This window comes from Schistocerca serialis, chromosome 1 (assembly GCF_023864345.2).
Source record: "Schistocerca serialis cubense isolate TAMUIC-IGC-003099 chromosome 1, iqSchSeri2.2, whole genome shotgun sequence".
Classification (NCBI taxonomy): Eukaryota; Metazoa; Arthropoda; class Insecta; order Orthoptera; family Acrididae; genus Schistocerca; species Schistocerca serialis.
Genome location: NC_064638.1, coordinates 900514281 through 900535327, shown reverse-complemented (window position 1 = coordinate 900535327; position 21047 = coordinate 900514281). Strand labels below are relative to the sequence as shown.

Sequence of the window (21047 nt, the reverse complement as noted above, 5' to 3'; positions counted from 1 at the left end):
ACAAGGAATGGCTAATCCCTTGGACGTAAGTACTGCTGTGGGTCTAATTAGAGTATAAAGTGCAGTCAAGAGTTGACAATTCATTGCCACCAGTATTGTAAAATCCCGAAATCTACGAGGAGCGTTCAATAAGTAATGCTGATTGGTTATATTCAGGATTCTAATACACCATATTATAGGGCAACAAAACGCTATTTTTCAGCATAATCTCCGTTCAGTGCGCCGGCCTTACGCCACCTTACTGTGAGGGCCTGTGTGCCTGCATGGTACAACTCTGTTTGTCGACGTATGAGCCAACGTCGTTCTGCATCAATAACTCCCATCATCCACATACTGCTTCCCGCGGAGTGGATCGTTCATTAGCCGAAACAGGTGGAAGTCGGAAGGTGCGAGATCCGGACTGAGGAAGAATAATCCAATAAAGTTCTGTGACCACCTCTTAGGTGCACAGACTTGTGTGAGGCCTTGCCTTGTCACAGAGAAGTAGAAGTTACACTACCGGCCATTAAAATTGCTACACCACCAAGATGACGTGCTACAGACGCGAAATTTGAACGACAGGAATAAGTTGCTGTGATATACAAATGATTAGCTTTTCAGAGCATTCACACAAGGTTGGCGCCGGTGGCGACACCTACAACGTGCTACATGAGGGAAGTTTCCAACCGATTTCTCATACACAAACAGCAGTTGACCGGCGTTCCCTGGCGAAACGTTGTTGTGATGCCTCGTATAAGCAGAAGATATGCGTACCATCACGTTTCCGACTTTGATAAAGGTCGGATTGTAGCCTATCGCGATTGCGGTTTATCGTATCGCGACATTGCTGCTCGCGTTGGTCGACATCTAACGACTGTTAGCAGAATATGGAATCGGTGGGTTCAGGAGGGTAATACGGAACGCCGTTGTGGATCGCAACGGCCTCGTATCACTAGCAGTCGAGATGACAGGCATCTTATCCGCATGGCTGTAACGGATCGTGAAGCCACGTCTCGATCTCTGAGTCAACAGATGGGTACGTTTGCAAGACAACAACCATCTGCACGAACAGTTCGACGACGTTTGCAGCAGCATGGACTACCAGCACGGAGACCATGGCTGAGGTTACCCTTGACGCTGCATCACAGACAGGAGTGCCTGCGATGGTGTACTCGACGACGAACCTGGGTGCACCAATGGCAAAACGTCATTTTTTCGGATGAATCCAGGTTCTGTTTACAGCATCATGATGGTCGCATCCGTGTTTGGCGACATCGCGGTGAACGCACATTGGGAGCGTGTATTCGTCATCGCGACACTGGCGTATCACCTGACGTGATGGTATGGGGTGTCATTGCTTACACGTCTCGGTCACCTCTTGTTCGCATTGACGGCACTTTGAACAGTGGACGTTACATTTCAGATGTGTTACGACCCGTGGCTCTACCCTTCATTCGACCCCTGCGAAACCCTACATTTCAGCAGGATAATGCACGACCGCATGTTGCAGGTCCTGTACGGGCCTTTCAGGATACAGAAAATGTTCGACTGCTGCCCTGGCCAGCACATTCTCCAGATCTCTCACCAATTGAAAACGTCTGGTCAATGGTAGCAGTGCAACTGGCTCGTCACAATACGCCAGTCACTAATCTTGATGAACTGTGGTATCGTGTTGAAGCTGCATGGGCAGCTGTACCTGTACACGCCATCCAAGCTCTGTTTGACTCAATGCCCAGGCGTATAAAAGCCGTTATTACGGCCAGAGGTGGTTGTTCTGGGTACTGATCTCTCAGGATCTATGCGCCCAAATTGCGTGTAAATGTAACCACATGTCGCCCTAGTATAATATATTTGTCCAATGAATACCCGTTTGTCATCTGCCTTTCTTCTTGGTGTAGCAATTTTAATGGCCAGTAGTGTAGCTTGCATTCTTGTGGCGACGAACACGCTGAAGTGCAACACTGCACGTGTCACAGCTGTGTGCGACCGCCCTGCACGCGGGAGATCGGACTGGTGTGCTCGACATTGTTACGATGATGAACGACGAATCCCCTAACGACTCACTGTGCTTTTGCTCACTGCCAGGTCTCCTTAGACAGTCTGCGGGCGCCTATGAATATCTTCGATGCTTCGGTTGTCCGCCAGAAAAAACTCAGCGACGGTTCCCTGCTTGGAATGCACCTACTTTATACATGCCATTTTGAAGGCTACGTGTAGCTCCGCACCTACTGGAACATCGTGAACATACAAGGGTCTAAGCGGGAACATTCCATGATGTCCCACAACTAATTATGAAATTTTTCACCCGAAACTGGCAGAGGAAAAAAAGTGTTGCGAAACGCAGCTAAAGGAAATTAAAACATTCAAAGAATAAGTCAAAAACGACTGAGAACATTTTAAAATAAGGAATAATCAAACAGCGATCCAAATGAAACTGAGCCCCCACAAAATAACTCCGGCCACAATGGAGACAGTTTGAAATCATTGGCAACCAAACTGAATGATGATCTGGAAACGCAACCTGTATTAAATTACGAAATCCATCAGCTCACAAAAAAGTAGTAAACCTCCTGTCTATAATGATGATTGTAGCAGAATATTCAAGTCATGTGCTGGCTTAACTGGATTACTTTTAAGGTATCTTTCTCGTCAATCATTGTCCCGTGGCATGTTTCCTGACAGACTTAAATATGCTGTGGTAACACCTGTCTCTAAAATTGGAGGTAAGAAATCCATCTATACTGCAGATCTATTTCATTCCTTCCAGTATTTCAAATAGTGGCCTATGGTACAATACTGATTTATTTAACTGAGCACTGAGCAGAACTTGTTAACGTGCTCTTAGTTCGGAATTACGTAAAGTTGCATATACAGTATTTGTAGGTATAGATATATATTGCTTATGTTTTCATTCGTTGTCTTTTACTCCTTAATGGTATTTCTCGATCATAACTAAGCCTTTACGACCAGACACATCGGATGTTCACATTGCAAATTTTCTCTGTAGATGGCGTGGGGAGCAGCAATGATGCAGGACCCGGCGGTGAAGTTGTCAGCTATGTCTGCAGAAGCACACGCCAACTTCATCAAGAAGTATGTGGACGGCAGCCTTGATATGGATAAGCTGTAGAAGACGTGGCCCATTGTTTGGACGTGCCTTTTGCAAAAATACTCCAATTGCATCTGTTGTAGCATGAGCATCAAATGCAACTATAGAAAGCAACAATATTTTAATTAGTGTAATGCGCAATATACGAAATAAATTCAATCCATTGTGACTGTCGTCAATAAAGAGTACATTAAAAACATGGCCTGATCTCTGCTCTGATATTCAACTGTAAACCAATAAAACCTTTCATTGGCTTGGAGAGGTAAGAGCCCATCCCAGCTGAAGTCAAATTCGTGAGGAAAGGAATATTACTAAATTACAGTTTTTAGAAGACGTGTAAGGTGTTCAGGCTACTGTAGCCGGGCTGATTCACACACTACATTGTTACCAAATATCTACTGCTTACTACTCCACTCTACATTGGTGCCAGATCTGTGTTGCATATTATAAAAGGATTCGAACCTGCGACCGTAGTGGTCGCGTGGTTCCGGACTGAAGCGCCTAGAACCGCTCAGCCACCGAGGCCGGCTTGCATATTATATCATGCTGCATTATCATCAGATCTCTACTACATAACACCCTATTCTGCGTTGTTGTCAGATTTCCTCCCCTATTCCCCTTCCCACCTTCCCACTCCTCACTCCGCATCCATCACTTGTTCCAGGATAATTGGGTGACTTATAAATGACAGGAAAATCAGACAGGCATTGTTCTGTTGGTTATTGCTCTTCTTCCCTGTCCATCACTTCTCTAGGCTTGCTAATGATCAGTTGGATTCGTCACTCAGTCCTGTACACTGTAGTAAAAGAGAAACGATTGTATGGTATTAGCCGGCCGGTGTGGCCATGCGGTTCTAGGCGCTTCAGTCTGGAACCGCGTGACCGCTACGGTCGCAGGTTCGAATCCTGCCTCGGGCATGGATGTGTGTGATGTCCTTAGGTTAGTTAGGTTTAAGTAGTTCTAAGTTCTAGGGGACTGATGACCATAGATGTGAAGTCCCATAGTGCTGAGAGCCATTTGAACCATTTTGTATGGTATTATTGGCCAGGAGACCCTGTCTGGGGTGACCCTGTCTGGGGTAGTTGGCCACCTCATGAGTCTTTTTTATTTGACGCCACTTCGGCGACTAGCGCGTCGGTGATGATGAAAGTTCCCTGGTGGATAAAACTCCAACCCGGTCAAGAATCGAACCTGAGGCCTCTGCATGACATTCACTTGTGGTGACCACTGAGCTATGGTGGAGGAGTGTACATTCCACTGAAAGGATCACCATGAAGTGGAGCAACAGTGATCAGCCACCACCACCCCCAGCCAGAATAAGAAGAAAGGGACATGTAAGTATTAACCTATTCCTCACAACATTAATTTATTCACGGTGTAAGTGTCATTTCACAAACAAACGATTTTTCTCAGTTTCCCTAGTACTTCCAACAATCGTCTGTTAAAACTTCCTTTATGCTATTCGATGCATAAAAATAGAAGACATGAAAAAAATCCAGTATGCTGCTCGAAAGTAAAAGAAGTGAATTTTTTGAGCTATGTTACAGATCGCAGTGAAACTGAGTAAGATTTTTTTTTTAAGTTTGTTTGTTTCTTCTCACATTTGAGAAACATTAATTAAAGGCTCCTTAGATTTGTTATTTTTGTTGATACTCAGTAAGATTTTCTCAGTTTTTCTGGCTTTCTACTGTTTCAGACTGTTAGTCTTTTGAATAAACCAAACAGTTGTATTAACTCTATTTTAAGAGTCTCCACCCCTCCTGTGGGGTAAATTTCTGCGGACACTCATCATCGTCTGCTACTGTTTCCACCGGACTGTATGTGTTGACGATAGCACAAGACCATTTAATCACTGCTTCAACAACGCGAGTCACCAGAACCTCACTGTCAAACCGACTTCATTTAACAAGTGCCCATATTTTCTGTACACAGACTCGAGATAATGATGTTTTTGAACCCCAGGTATCTGCTACAAATATTTATAAACTTATGACTTACCTTCAGCTTGAACCGGGTTGTTTTTGACGTTGGAAAACAGTGATCGTGTTATTCTGACCGGCCAGTGTAGGATAATGAGTGGTATCTCTGGATATAATGAATAAAGTTTTTTCTTTTCTCTGGTCTGATGGTAGAGGCTGGAAGGTTCATCTGTATTCCAGTAGTTGAAAATTCGCTGTGCTATCAAGTTGCAGTGTTTAAGTTCTCTTCATTCTATCATTCCTATAAATTTTGTTATCAAAAACACAATCATTAAGAGTACTATTACAGTGTTGTAGATTTAATGTTTGTTTCGTGAAGGTGATAATAGATCTTCCAACTCAATAGGATTTCGAGTACGACCGATGGAACGGGAATCGAACACAATGTACGCTTTATTCATATCTCAGCAATTAGCCATTTGTACTGCAGTGCGTTATCGAAGTTGAATTCACTCTGTTATCCACTAGCAGCAAAGAACACAATTAACAACTGTGAGACTGTTGCTATAAATTGCAAAATACTACTGTGCAACACTGTATTAAGCAGTATTGTTTGGTAACTCGTTGATACCTAGCGGATACAAGTGAAAAGGAGCTAACTACCACGCGAAAAATGCAAAGTTAGGTAGCGCATATACCAAGCACTTCAATGTAAGAGAGCAAAAACCACTGCACGACATCATACGTATTTAGTGGTTGTTAATGAATACTACAACGAAGGTAACAATGAAGCGAAAGCTGGAATTTTAATCATGAAATTAAAAAAAAAATATATATGTATGTATCTATTGTTTCGAAATGGTAAATGTAATTTTTATGCTGAAAACTTAAATTTCAGTTATAGCAGCAACTAAATTATAAAAAAATAAATAAAACACGGTAACCAGTTACAGAATCGGAAATTAACAAAATGCGTTCTAAAGACAGACATGTCTTCTCGGATGTGGTTAACTAGCCAACGTTTTTCATGAGCGAAATATTAGACGTCCCCACACAGGATAGGAGCCGAATCTGTTCTGAAGGAACAGAACTCTCCCATGGAAGACGATACAGAAGTAATCTGTTAGACATGTCAGGTACCGTAAAGTACGAGAAGTGTTGCCATAAATAACGGAGAGAAAATTTAGCCAATATGTCTGAAAAACAGAATCATCTAATTTAATTGACATATATTCCTATTAATTCACATGGCTGGGTTCCAGAAAAATACAAACGAGGCTACACTGTGGTGTTACTCGGAAAGGAAGGAAATTGTGCAACGGTAGACTGGGCTGTGGTGGCGCCTCTTCCGGATAATTTACGAACTATATTCCTATCGTCGTCGATGTGGCGCTTGTTGCAGAAAATATCAACTAATTGGCATTTTTTAAGATATTGTTTCAGACAGACTGTAATAACTATGATTTGCAGTGAGACGTGATAAATTGAAGGGCTTATAAGTTTTTAAGTGGCGATTTCGGAAGTGATCTTTCGCAGCAAAGACATCTCCAATCATTGTCACACAATTTCGGCGCTTCTTTCGCGCTGTTACATTATATCTCACAGATTTTCATTAGCTCCCGTGTACAGTATATCCATACAGGCAACGGCATAGTAGCGTTCTGTCACTGAGTCCACCATATTATGTAATCGATCAACAACACAAGTCGCCTACTGCTATACCCATTTGAACATATTTTTCTTAAAAAAATGATTTTGGCTTAGGGCATGACAATTTTTATTACGTGTTGTATTTGATAAACCGATACTGCTTGTCTGCGTTTTTGTATCGCATACACCTCTGAAACATATTTCCATGTCGTTTAATCGTTTTCAGATAGCCTGTTTAAGTTTTACCAGAAAACGAAAGTTTCATTCCTAATTCGGCTTTCAGCTTTCCTATAAAAGAACAAATGAATAAAATAAAGTGGCGCACCAGCTAGCGAATGCTTCGTACGCTTGTTTTTTGTTTGTGTCTCAGTTAATACATACCGAAACTACCATAACTGAAATAATCTCTTTGGTTTGGTGTTCCCTTGCCAACATTTGTATTAACACTTCGCTTGTTTGGCGTCATTGTCGTGCTGACTTTCGCTGGAGTAAGTTGCAAATTATTGGGTGTGTGTATGGAACGATATGGCGTTTGTGGAGAGAGGTTGGCGCTCGTTCCTGCGCACGGGCGACCCGGACCCGACGGCATGGCGAGGCCGGATGGCCGGGCAGCTGATGACCTACGATGCGTGCACAGACCCGAGGGCATGGTGTCTCAGCGCAGCTGACAGGCGCCAGCACCTTATTGACATCATGCGCCGCGGCCCGGTAAGTCGTCTAACATAACGCCTAATCACGTAGCCTTAGCAACATATATACTGATGTTGGAAGCTGCACGGTTTGTTCTCGAGATGTGAGTCTGACATGAACATATTTTCTATCCCCTGTATTCACGTATCTGTCGTGTAATTAAGGAAATAGTTAAAGGGTTTAGCGATCTACCACGTTTTGCATTCCGTGGGAAATTTAGTTCCACGTCCAATATTCATATGAGTAGTAGGATTCCAATGCTCGCCAAGCTAATTTGATTTAAAATTTGAGTGTTTCAGAAGTGAACTGGGGTTAATGTGCAGATTACTTTACTAAGGCAGAATTTCTTTAGAAATAGTCTCCCAGTTAGAAAAAAATGGTTCAAATGGCTCTGAGCACTATGGGACTCAACTTCTGAGGTCATTAGTCCCCTAGAACTTAGAACTAGTTAAACCTAACTAACCTAAGTACATCACATACATCCATGCCCGAGGCAGGATTCGAACCTGCGACCGTAGCAGTCGCGCGGTTCCGGACTGAGCGCCTAGAACCGCTAGACCACCGCGGCCGGCCACCCAGTTAGAAGGAAAGACGATTAGGCTCTAACGTACTGTCGACAACGACGTCACTGGAGATGGAGAACCTGCTCGGAATGGTCAACGATAGGGAAGGAAATAATGTCCACATCGAAGGGACACTGTCACAGTGCAACATAGACAATCGCGACACTCAGTGCTGTAAAACTGTGTTACCGTCGGAACGCTGAAGTCTGTAGGGCTTATGGGCAAGAAAGCCATTCGTCATTTGCCACAAGACTGTTTAATTTCAATGCTTTTTCTACGTACTTTACGGATTAATTATTGTATTTTTGGGTCGCAAGAATTAGTAAAATATCGAGAGACCTGAATAATCATAAAACAAATGCAGAGCCGAAACTCGTAAATGAAATGACGCAATGTTTGCATGAAGAAATGCTATCGAAGTTGCATATAATTGTGACTTACCGCATTCAGACCAAGAGAATATAAACGAAGTGTTTCATCCATAAGAAGCATAGACTTTTGTTGCTGACTTTTCTTATGATGAGCATTTTCGGTTAAGTTTTACTTATAACAGCGGCGGCGTAGTGTGCTGATGTTGACGGCGACCGTTTAATGATGGGAATTACGTGAGGTTGATGTTAGCCAATCGGGTGATGGTACACGGTATCTAGACATTCGCTGTTTTGTTTTGTCGAAATATACGAAGGCATAGGCCATATAAACATACACCGCGCATGTCCTTATCTCTGCTGCGTTAAGGCTTGAAACCACCATCTAAGTCACGTGACTCGGGCAGAAAGCCGAGGTCTTGCCATTACGTGCTGTGTAAAATGGAACTGACAGTTACAGTTTTTCTCATTTATCGCTAAACTCAAGCATTGATTTCGACAATTCAACGAACTGTAGTACTACAATTACACATGTAGTAGTGCAGTTAACGTAGTTGCTCCTAAAATCCTGATAATAAAGCAATGGTTATCTTTTTCACTTATCACAGCATTAAAAACACTTCCAGCAGGTCTTGAGTGACTTTATGCCAGTACAAAAGTCCTTCGTAGTGCAGATCTGCTTCTGACAGAGTCAAACATTATTAAAGATGAATGTAGACTGTTAATTATACGTATAAAATCTCTTCCTGTTGAGTGAACCAGTTCAGTTCCCTCAGGAGATTCGTTTAACGTAACGTGGGAACTCGTACTTGTTTTAACATACCGGCATCACTAAGTAGCAAGAGTCGTAAAATACATATCTTTATTTTGAATAAAAACCGGACCTTATAGTTACTAATGGATTTCATTTCTTATAACAGCATAACAAAACATTTCACATATTTTGTTGAGGAATCGTCAGAAAAATAGAGTTGCCTGCCAATCTGATATTGTGTTCCACTCCTGTGGAAATGTTGGACTAAAAGATTGACAGTGCAACAAAAAAAAAGTATTCACTGAAGAACTGCCGCGCGGTCTAGGGCGTCTTGTAGCGGTCCGCGCGGTTGTCCCCGTCGGAAGTTCGAGTCCTCCCTCGGGTATGGGTGTGTGTGTCGTCCTTAGCTTAAGTTAGTTTTAGATTAAGTAAGTTAGTGTGTAAGCTTAGAGACCGATGACCTTAGCAGTTTGGTCCCATATGACCTTACCAGAAATTTCCAGATTTCCACTGAAGAACTGTAATTTTGTTGCTTGTAAACAGAACTGTCAGTGTGTTTAACCTACAAACTCTCAAAAACAATAATCACTGCGTTAATATTGGGAACTTCGGAGAAATCAGGTTAACTGCACTATTACATGTGTGATAGAAATAAGGCAAATTGTTTTCTTGTTAAAATCAATATTTGACTTCAGCTATAAATGAGAGAAACTGTCAACTCCAGACAGTGCGTAATAACATGAACTCGACGTCCTGTCCCGAGATCATGTGACTTAGATGTTGGTTTCAGTGCAATGATGTCACATTCAGTCTATGTTACCCATGGTCTACATACGAATGCACTACATTGTTTATCAATATGGAGCGCGGCGTGATAAGTCACTCAGATTCCAAAACTGTATTTAGTGAATTTATACTTGCCGTACGGAAGATAGTCTTGAATAAAGTTTGATGTTTCTTTGTATTTTGTTTCTTGTAACTAATTTTTCAGGGGAATTTGCACCTTTTTCATATCAATCTCCTCATATTAACAAAAAAGTTTTGTACTGAAATGTTCGCTTTACGAGGATAATTAATTTACTTAGTAGACAAGGGTGTGTACAAGAACCTGTCAATCATTGAAAAGGAACAGCATTAATTATTTATTTCAAGATCAACGCCAAAGACCATTCTCCTCATTCTGTATGTGTGGGTTTTCGAACAGTATTGATATCTTGACAATGAATTTATAGGGTCTTGTTGATTTTAATGTTGCCTGTCGCAAACGTTTCACTGTCTTTTTTCCGATGTGTCCCCGATTACGACAAAATAATTACTTCAGTATCGTGACAAAACTACATGCAACTATATAACGGGAATAGTATTGCTTCTTTTGCTGATTCAAAACACACAACTATTCTCGTCATCTTGTGCAGTTCGGTTTCCAGAGGCGATTTCCGTACAGGCTGACTGTTTGGCCATACAACATTAAGGACATAATTTTTCATAGCAAATTTACCGTGTCTTACACTAAAACACTGTGAGCATTCCGCTGCGCAGACTGAGTTCATGCATGTGACGCTTCGTTATACTTACATGACATTAACGAACATTTCAGTCAAGAACTTAACGAGAGTTTTGCCCGTTGATGGTACAATATCAGGAGCTCCATCTACTTGCATGATCGACATACGTATTAGAATTTGCTCACTGGGCAAGTTCTGAATTTAAATCACCTATCAGTGTTTGTCCATCGTCGTGGAACTGGAAGTCCTGAACGACGTAATCAAAATAATTGTGTTTATTAAGGAGATAAATTAGCTATTACCGGGTAAAATCTGATTGGACTGACTGCCTACATCTGTATAGCGATTGGTCGTCGTGAATTAGCAGCATTCAACGACCGTTGCCAACATCAGTCCACAAGGCCGCCGCTGCTATAACTAAAATTTTACCGGCACTTTCTTTGATACGAAACGAAACATAAATATTTGTTCATTGTTGCTCTTCGCTCGACATTCAATTTCAGGAATATTTGTTTAATATAATTACTTTTTTTCCAAAGACTGTAGTAAAGAAAAATTCTGACCTTTGTGGATCTGATGTATCAACATTTGCGGATCTGGTTTGTTTTGAGTCGGGAAACAGTTTTATTGTTTTTATCATTTTATTATTATGCAGGTGTCGTAGCTTTCTCTTTAACTACAGTTGTGGTCGATTATCTGGTACGTTAAATAATGTAGGTACTGCATTCCGTACCAGTTTACTATTTTGTGTGTTGAATTCTTAAACTTATTTCTTTGGAAGTGTACTGAACAAAACTTCACGTAATTATCTTGATATAGGTCTAAGTCTTTCTGCAGTTCATCATGTTTCCTGCTGTTTACTATTTCTTGTTCTTAAAAAGAAACCTTATTGTTCAGTAAATATGTGGAGGTTAAGAGAAAATAGTGAACAAACAGTCCCGTAATGCTGTGTTTCATACCCCTTGTGGTTCATAGTAAACCTACAGAATGGCAGATTGTGGGTTTTCTTTGCGTTATCTCTACAGTTTATTGCGTTACGTACACTCTCTTTTGTCGAAATATACGGATCAGCCAGAACACTACGACCACCTAGCTAATAGCCGGTATTCTACCTTCGGCACGGATAACAGCGGCAACGGCAACGCACCGTGGCACGAAAGCAATGAGACCTTGGTAGGTCGCTGCAGGGACTTAAAGGTCTGGCCAGACAGAATGCGGCCTGGCCGTCCCGCCTGTGGCCTTGAACCGCAGCAGGCCGGCCGCACTGTTGAATCGCACGTTATTGTATGGCGGTGGTGACACAGAGTGCGGCTCTGACGCACCGGCATGCGGCCTGCCGTACCGGCCGCCGCCGGGTGACACAGATTACAGATTCGCCGCAAGCCGGAGAGGCCGCCTGCCTCTGTTGGCGCACTCAACTGCTCTGTGGTCACACTGGAAGCAGCGGCGTGAGGCGGTTTTCCTCTTGCAGCTCATAGTGCATGCATCATGGACACAGAAAGACTTATAGAGGAGGTGACACAATACAACTTTTTGTATGATACACGCGAATCTGATTTGGAGGTAGAATACTTTTGCCCTCAATATACTCTTGATAGAAAGCTGAATTCTCAGAAATAGTGTTGTCACTGTGACGTCCATAATTTCCAATATCAACTGAAACGTCCCCTTAGAACAATTTATACATGAATGTGCTTAAACTGACACACAATATTTTTAGCGCAACGCAATCTGACTTTCAAAAAAATCCCTACGAAAGAATGGCCCTGACTAACATTAACCTATACGTTTCACAAATTACTTACCTCACAAAAATCTTGGTTACTCGAGCTGCTGCAATAAAGCGAGCGCCACTACTGCCAGCTAAATAAAAGATTCAAACTACGGAAGGCACTAACTACTGATAGGGATAGTTAGCAAATGAAAGATATTAATAGAGAACAAACAATGTATTTACCTTAATAGTCATAATATATATAGCAGTTCATGACAAATTACAAAACTCCGCCATCTCTCTCCCGACATCCACCACTGCTGGCGGCTCACCTCCAACTGCGCAACGCTACGCGCTGTTAACAGCCCAGCTGCCCAACACTACAATGGCGAGTATTACAACAATGCAAAGCAGCCACAGACTGCACACAGCACAGCCAGTGATTTTCATACAGAGGTGGCGTTACCAATAAAAAAACCTAAACAGCCTACTTACACAACTACTGTAAACTCGTAGTATGGATCAACGATCGCCAGGAGAACCAGCGAAAAGAATTGTTTGTAACAGAAGAACTGGGATCCACTATCCTTCGAGCATTTTAGCCTGATACGCTTTCAGTTTATGCTTCCAAGGCAGTTCGGAAACCCCCAACGTTATACAAATCCTTCTTCAGATTTCTTCCACATCTCTGTCGTAGGAGTAGGTAAATACTTGGGCTGTAGAATAGTCCATATTGCCTGGCATACTTGTTTCACAATTTCTGAGACTGTTGAACGCCCTAACCGAAAAGAAAAAGTTATGGTCTGCTGACTGTCGCCTGTAGTCAAGTATCTGGGAAAAATTAAAATCAGTTAAGCCAATAGAACGAATAGATAAGTTAACGACCAAAGATATGTTTGTTTAAATTCAATGACAATGTTATGAATACAATGAAACAAAACAATCTAGTAAGTAGAAAGTTCTCTCTAGCGGGACATACGCCACTAGATGTTACTATAGTTTGCTGTATTCGTAAACACTGCAGATAAATTTCTCACTCCACTCGTAACTACGTTGTGGGATAGCACTTTCTTCCGCCGAACCTTTCATATGATACAGCAAAACTGAAATGGAATGATTTATATGACTTCTATTTGAAGCACAAAGAGGCCACAAACAGTAAAACTTGCCTCAAACAAATGGCTAGTCTGTGCCTTGTATCAATTGGCTTTCTCCAGTTCGTTGTGCACTTCTCGGTGCTACCTTTTTATCAGGCGATGCATTTCCTCGAAACATTCTCGCGACATACGAAAATATTTGAAGAACCTATCTTCGTCAGACTCTAGATGAATACACAGACGGTGGTATTCTCCTAAGCTTTCTCTCTTGCTATTAATGTCGAGCACCCAACATCTTCTCTTCTTGGTGCCATTTCGTATCGCTAGTGCGAACTACTAATTTCTGCAATTTTTTAAAAAAAAGGGATAACGTGTCCGCGTGAAGATTCCAAATCTTCTAACGCCAAGACAATCGCGCTACGCATGCAAGCTTAATAATGGCGTTTGGCCCCTTCCACAGTGTAACAGCTGACGCAGGAACAGTCGCTGGGGCCGGTTGGCCTGCCGGCTGTTGCCTGTGTGGCGTCCCTGGCCGCTCACGGTTCCGGCCTCCCGGTGCGCCGTCCGTCGCAGCGGCAGGCCGGATTCTGTCTGGCCAGGCCTTTAGTACCACAGATGCGCACACGAATCACTTATTTCTGTAGATTCTAGGGAGGGTGGCGATGAGCTCTGACGCCACATTCAATCATATCCCAAATGTGTTCGACTGGATTCAGATGTGGCGAGTTTGTGGGCCAGCACTCGCCACTGTGTTCCTCTAACCACTCCATCATATTCCTGCCCTTGTGGCATGGTGCATTATCTTGTTGAAAAATGCCACTGCCGTCTGGAAATATGATCGTCAGGAAGGAGTGTACATGGTCTGCAACAAGCGTGCAATCGTCCTTGGTCCTCATGGTGCCTTACACGAGCTCCACTGGACCCACGGATGCCCACGTGAATGTTCCAAAGAGCATATTGCAGCCGCCGCCAGCTTGTCTCCATCCCGCTGTACGGATGCCAAGGAACTGTTCCCCTGAAAGACGACAGATTCTCGCCATCCCATCGGCTTTATGAAGAAGGTATCGTGATCCATCAGACCATGCAACGCTCTGCCACTGCGTCCAGTGCCGATGGCCACGTGCCAATTTCAGTCGTAGTTACCGATGTCGTGGTATTAAAATTGGCACTTGCATGGGTCATTGGCTGCAGACGCCCATCGTTAGGAATGCTCAGTGTATTGTGTGTGCAGACACACTTGTACTCTGCCCAACATTAACGTCAGATGTTAGTTCCGCCACCGTTCGCCGCCTCTCCTGTTTACCAGTCTGCCCAGCCTACGACGTCCGACTTCTGTAAGAACGGTGACCGCCCAACCACATGACGTCTGGACGTGGTTTCACCACGTGTTGAAGACACTCACCACAACACTCCTGAGACACCCGAAAAGTCGTGCAGTTTCTGAAATGTTCGTGCTGAGCCTTCGACCCATCACAAAAAATGGTGCAAATGGCTCTGAGCACTATGGGACTCAACTGCTGAGGTCATTAGTCCCCTAGAGCTTAGAACTAGTTAAACCTAACTAACCTAAGGACATCACAAACATCCATGCCCGAGGCAGGATTCGAACCTGCGACCGTAGCGGTCTTGCGGTTCCAGACTGCAGCGCCTTTAACCGCACGGCCACTTCGGCCGGCGACCCATCACAATCTGCCCTTATATCGTGCGCCTTCCCAATTCTACATACACATAGCATGCTCACTGATACTACAAGCACCAGTCATGTGTTTGACTAGCAGTCATTCCTCATCAGGTGACGCTGCTATAACCTGGATTTGCTTATATCGATAGTAGGTCGGTAATCATAATGTTCTGGTTGATCAGTGTATAAAAGGTACTATTCGCATTCATGGGATATTGTATTCAACAGTGGAGTCTGCTTGGTCCGCTGCTGTCTAACACTACTTTCGGTTGCATTGCACCGTTGCTCGTGTAGATTACTTGGACGCCCCACTCATGTGAATTTTATATGCTACGAGGCGTGTTTTTTTAAGTAAGGTCCATTTGAACATAAGTACACAACGAAAGGTTATTTCAAAAAAGTACATTTATTTTTCAGAAAGTACCTACTTCACTCTATTTTTCGACATGTTGCCAAGTTTGTAGAAACACGTATCATACCTGTCAACCAATTTTAAAATACCCTCTTTATAAAAACTGCCGTTTGCACGTCATCGTCATCATTGTCACGGTTGCCACTTAGGTGTTGTTTGAGGTGGAGGAACAGATGGTAATCGCTCGGCGCGAGATCAGGATTGTAGGGTGGGTAGTCTAAAACTTCCCGGTTAAAGCTGTCCAATAAATCGCGGGTCTGACCTGCAGTGTGAGGTCTTGCATTGCCATGGAGAAGGACAATTCCCTTTGTCAGCATGCCGCGTCTTTTGTTTTGAATCGCTCTGCGTAGCTTTCTCAGAGTTTGGGAGTATGCTTCTGCATTGATAGTGGTCCTCGGTGCATGAAGTCGACCAACAAAACATCATGCCTATCCCAAAACACCAACGCCATGATTTTGCGCTGGGACAGAATCTGTTTGGCCTTCACCTTTACAGGCGAGTGTGTGTGTCTCCATTCCATGCTCTTTTGCTTCGATTCGAGCGTGATGTGCGAAACCCATGTTTCGTCTCCAGTTACGATCTGACTCAAGAAGCCGTCACCTTCTTCGTGATATCGAGTCAAGAACTTCATTGCACACTCAAATCTTTGGTTTTTGTGGTCCTCTGTTAGGTGTTTCCGGACGCAATGGGTGCACAGTTTCCTAAACTTTAGGTGTTCAGAAACAATGTTGTAAAGCACTGATCTTGACACGTCAGGAAATTCGTTTGTGAGACCTGTTATTGTGAAGCGCCTGTTCTCACGAATCCTCGCTTCAACTGAAGCCACCAAATCGTCTCAAATCAAAGAAGGGCGACTGGAGCGGTCCTCATCATGGACGTTGTCACGGCCATCTTTGAATTCTCGTACCCACTTACGCACTTTGCTTTCACTCATAAGAGTGTTACCGTACACTTCGCAAATCTATCGATGAATTTCTTCAGCAAATAGGTTCCTTGATGACAAAAACCGGATCACTGAGCGAACCTCACACACGGCAGGCGATCTGATAGTCTTAAACATTTTGAAAGCACAAAACAGTAGCGTACAGGTTAGCTACAGAGCTGAAACTGAGCACAGTTGTTCCCGAGGCATGACGGTACACGACGCAGGCGCTCGTTCGGTATGCACGCGAACTACTAGTGTCTTCAACAAAACGGACTTTACTTACAAAACACGCTTCGTATATTGTCAGCACTGCCACTCTTTTCAGGCATTAAATTCGAAATCTCTTTGTGTTCCATTTACGAATAAATAAAATGCTTAAAGCGATGGTTTATTAACTCAACCGTGAAAGAAGATATCACGTGATAATATTATACCGGTACTCGATTTGTATTATTCCGAATAAATGTTTCTCTTAATAATCTGTATTTGAACTTCGCGGTTTTCACTCTGAGGATATCTTACCCGGGCACAGTAAATCCTCGTAATCAAAACTGTTTTATTTGCGTTTCCAAATATGGACATGGACAAGACATTTCAGTCTCCATGTTGTTTACGTCGTCTGGCACATGTTCACCACGTCACCGATGAAAGCTGACTGCTTGAAGGAAGCCCGCGAATCTGTCGAGCACAGCCCACTGCAACTGTAGAATCGCAGTTTCCAATATACCCTACGTCCATACTTCAAGGTTTCATAAAATTTGCAGTCTTTCAGATTTTCTAATCTAGTTTGCATTATACTAGTTGAGGTATACAAATTAGTATTTTCGTTATACTATCACAATTAGTATGGCTCTGAGCACTATGGGACTTAACATCTGAGGTCATCAGTCCCCTAGAACTTAGAACTACTTAAACCTAACTAATCTAACGGCATCACCCACATCCATGCCCGAAGCAGGATTCGAACCTGCGACCGTAGCGGTCGCGCGGTTCCACACTGAAGCACCTAGAACCGCTCGGCCAATCCGGCCGGCCACAATTAGTAATTAATGATATTATCTCAAATACGTTTTCAGTGTTGGAACTTTGTCTCGGAGTCCTTGTAATTCACGATTGTAGCTGCTTTAGTCGTTGAGAATAGACAACGACAGATTTAAGCCGAGGAAGGGCCTCCGGTATAGAAGCTGAAATTGACATAATAACAAACGTCAGAGGCGCCTCCTGCGGAATATTGTCTGCAGCAGTTATTGTTTTTATACAGATTCGTAGGAAATTTTTACTTCTACATCTGCATAGGTTTACATATTCTGCAAACCACTCTGAAGTGCATGGCGGAGATTACTTAGCATGGTAGCCCATGGTAGGTTTTCTTCCTGTTCCAACATGTGTGGAATGGAGGGCTACTGACAACTTAAGTGCCTCTATGCGCACTGCAATTAGACTAATCTTGTCTTCGCGAACCGTACCGGAGCAACAGATAGAGAGCTGAATAATATCTGTAGACTCATCACTTAATATTGATACCTGATATTTAATAAGTGGGCTTTCGTGGGGTAAATGGTACCCATCTTTAAGCGTCTGCCTATTGAGGGCCGGCAGTTGTGGCCGAGCGATTCGAGGCGCTTCAGTCTGGAACTGCGCTGCGGCTGCGGTCGCAGGTTCGAATCCTGCCTCGGGCATGGATTGGTTGGTTGGTTGGTTGGTTGGTTGTTTCGGGGAAGGAGATCAGACAGCGAGGTCATCGGTCTCATCGGATTAGGGAAGGACGGGGGAGGAAGTCGGCCGTGCCCTTTGAAAGAAACCATCCCGGCATTTGCCTGGAGCGATTTAGGGAAATCACGGAAAACCTAAATCAGGATGGCCGGACGCGGGATTGAACCGTCGTCCTCCCGAATGCGAGTCCAGTGTCTAACCACTGCGCCACCTCGCTCGGTCGGGCATGGATGTGTGTGCTGTCCTTAGGTTAGCTAGGTTTAATTAGTTCTAAGTCTAGGGGACTGATGACCTCAGATGTTAAGTCCCATAGTGCTCAGAGCCATTTTAACCGTTTGATCACAGGGTGTGCCTTTGTCGTTGGTTCATTTGTGCCATTCATCATCTCCCCCCCCCCCCCTTTCGCATCATCTTTTTAGTCTTACTGTAAATTGATTCGGTGTTCACTTCGTATGTTACCGGTGACTGAGTCACCCAAATTTTTTCGTCAGTGGTCAGCAAGTCACATTTCCAGTGGCTGTTCTTTTAGCTCTTTTGTGGTTTGTTTTCCCTCTTTTAAATTCTTGATTGTCTATCTTGCCTCCTCATTGGTTTTAGTGCATGTGAGAGTGGCTGTGCGATATTGTGTGGTCGTTTCGTGTGCACGAGTGTACGATAGTTGTCGTTCTTCAAAAATGGCTCTGAGCACTATGGGACTCAACTGCTGTCTGTGGTCATCAGTCCCCTAGAACTTAGAACTACTTAAACCTAACTAACCTAAGGACATCACACACACCCATGCCCGAGGGAGGATTCGAACCTGCGACCGTAGCAGCAGCGCGGCTCCGGACTGGAGTGCCTAGAACCGCACGGCCACCAAGGCCGGCAGTTGTCGTTCTTATCCACTTTCGTTTGTTCTAATCGATGTCAGGGCGCTGATAACCTTGCCTTTGGGCGCCCATAAGATCCCAAACCACACACACACACACACACACACACACACACACACACACACACACGTACGTTACCGACCAGATTTAGAGACTTTGTCTTGCCATGTACTTTTCCAGCATTGTCGATAAAGTAATCAGCGAAAACATTTCTTCTACCTGTAAGTGAACTTCTTCCTTGGGATGACGGTATTTCATTTTCCAGATCACACAACATGCTTTTCAAATCTCCTCGCATTTTTTCACTCACTTTCTTTCTGTGAATTTCGGTGCACACTGTGTGCAGTACTTTCCTCACAGTTTAACAAACTTTCCTTACTATATTACAGCCGGCCGGAGCGGCCGTGCGGTTCTGGGCGCTACAGTCTGGAACCGAGCGACCGTTACGGTCGCAGGTTCGAATCCTGCCTCGGGCATGGATGTGGGTGATGTCCTTAGGTTAGTTAGGTTTAATTGGTTCTAAGTCTAGGGGACTGATGACCTCAGATGTTAAGTCCCATAGTGCTTCGAGCCATTTGAACCATTACTATTTTACACAGTGCCGTGTGGCCGATTCTGTGCCGATAACGCAGCTTGGAGTGCAGCTACTTCCTAGATAACTGGGAGAGATGAACAGTTGACGTTACAGTTGTTTTACTGTTACTTCATCACAACACTGTACATTCATTCGAAAATAGAGTATTTACTTCCATCTTCTCTCAAATCTGTAAACAGTATCACGGAAATTCCTTTCAGTAGCCCTGAACTCGCCATTCGGTGAGCCAAAACCGTGCTGCTGTTTCTTAATGTATTCACAACCGAAATACGCAGACACTGCCTGTTTTCTTCTGCTTCTGTGCTCACTGGTTGGCTTCCAATCATCGCTGCGACGCTGCCGTGTGTGGACCGAAACGAATTCTGGTGCCGCTGTCGCGCATGGAGCATGCGCGGCTCTTGCTCGTGAGCGTCGAACCTAACAAAGCTGTGCCACAAACAAGTTCGCTCTTATTGAACATTGCTGTTTGTACCGATAGCTTCTTCCTGTGCGATGTTCCTCGCGCTATCCAGCACAAGTTGGGACTTGTGAGTGTACACTCAGTTACGTGTCTTGTGTGTGACCAACTATTTTTAACAAAATACGGCTAATTTGCGAAGAACTGAAGTTGTGGCAATGATAGGGAGGAGCAGTACTTTTTGTCGAACTCAGAAGAAACCTTCTGTATTTCTTGTGTAACGGTAGTGTGTGTTACCAAGAATCACACAACCTCTAATAATGACTTCCGGTTAATTGTGTATGTGAAATCTTATGGGACTTAACTGCTAAGGTCATCAGTCCCTAAGCTTACACACTACTTAACCTAAATTACCATAAAGACAAATACACACACCCATGCCCGAGGGACGACTCGAACCTCCGCTGGGACCAGCCGCACAGTCCATGACTGCAGCGCCCAGACCGCTCGGCTAATCCCGCGCGGCCCCGTTAATTCTAATTACGATAACATAGTTAGTATTAAAACCTAAATTAAAATTACAGCTAAGTGTGTTTACAAAACCAGCTCAGTACAGTAACGTAACAATGGCCTCTTACAAAGACTGTTTACGTTTTAGGTAAACTGAAAGAAACAACGTTTCTGCGATGGGGAAGTAGTTAAAGAAGCAATGATCAGTGCCGTGGAATCTCTGTTTAATGGTCATAAATATGTATCTGCACTTACTTCTTCTGTGAAAGTACTTATGTTGTCTAACCAAATTGTTGCAGACGTGTTGAAGAGATTTCTAAAAAATTAGTATTGTGTGAATATTTTTCACTTCAGTTTGATGAAAGCACTGATGCTTCCGATGTTGGAGAGTAGCGTTTATTTATTAAAATACTCTTTCGTGATTTTACAATTAAGGAAAAGTCTGTAAAAGTGCTGCCACTTCATGAACTTCCTAGGGAAGAAGACGTACAGGTATTTAATGCGTTTCTTAAATTTGCAAATTGTGGGAACTACCCACTCTCTAAACGTGTTACTTTATCAACAACTTAGATGACTGGCGAGGGTAATGGGTTTCTT

General features: G+C 43.5%; 1 protein-coding gene across 1 annotated transcript in view; it reads left to right on the top strand.

Moving 5' to 3' along the window:
* Positions 1–3266, top strand: part of LOC126411739 (glutathione S-transferase omega-1-like) — a 93490-nt gene extending 90224 nt beyond the window's left edge. Inside the window, exon 5 of the mRNA XM_050081387.1 lies at positions 2987–3266. Coding sequence (XP_049937344.1) covers positions 2987–3109 — 123 coding nt within the window. The 3' untranslated portion in view covers positions 3110–3266. The remainder of the gene's footprint in view (positions 1–2986) is intronic.
* Positions 3267–21047: the final 17781 nt, after the last annotated feature.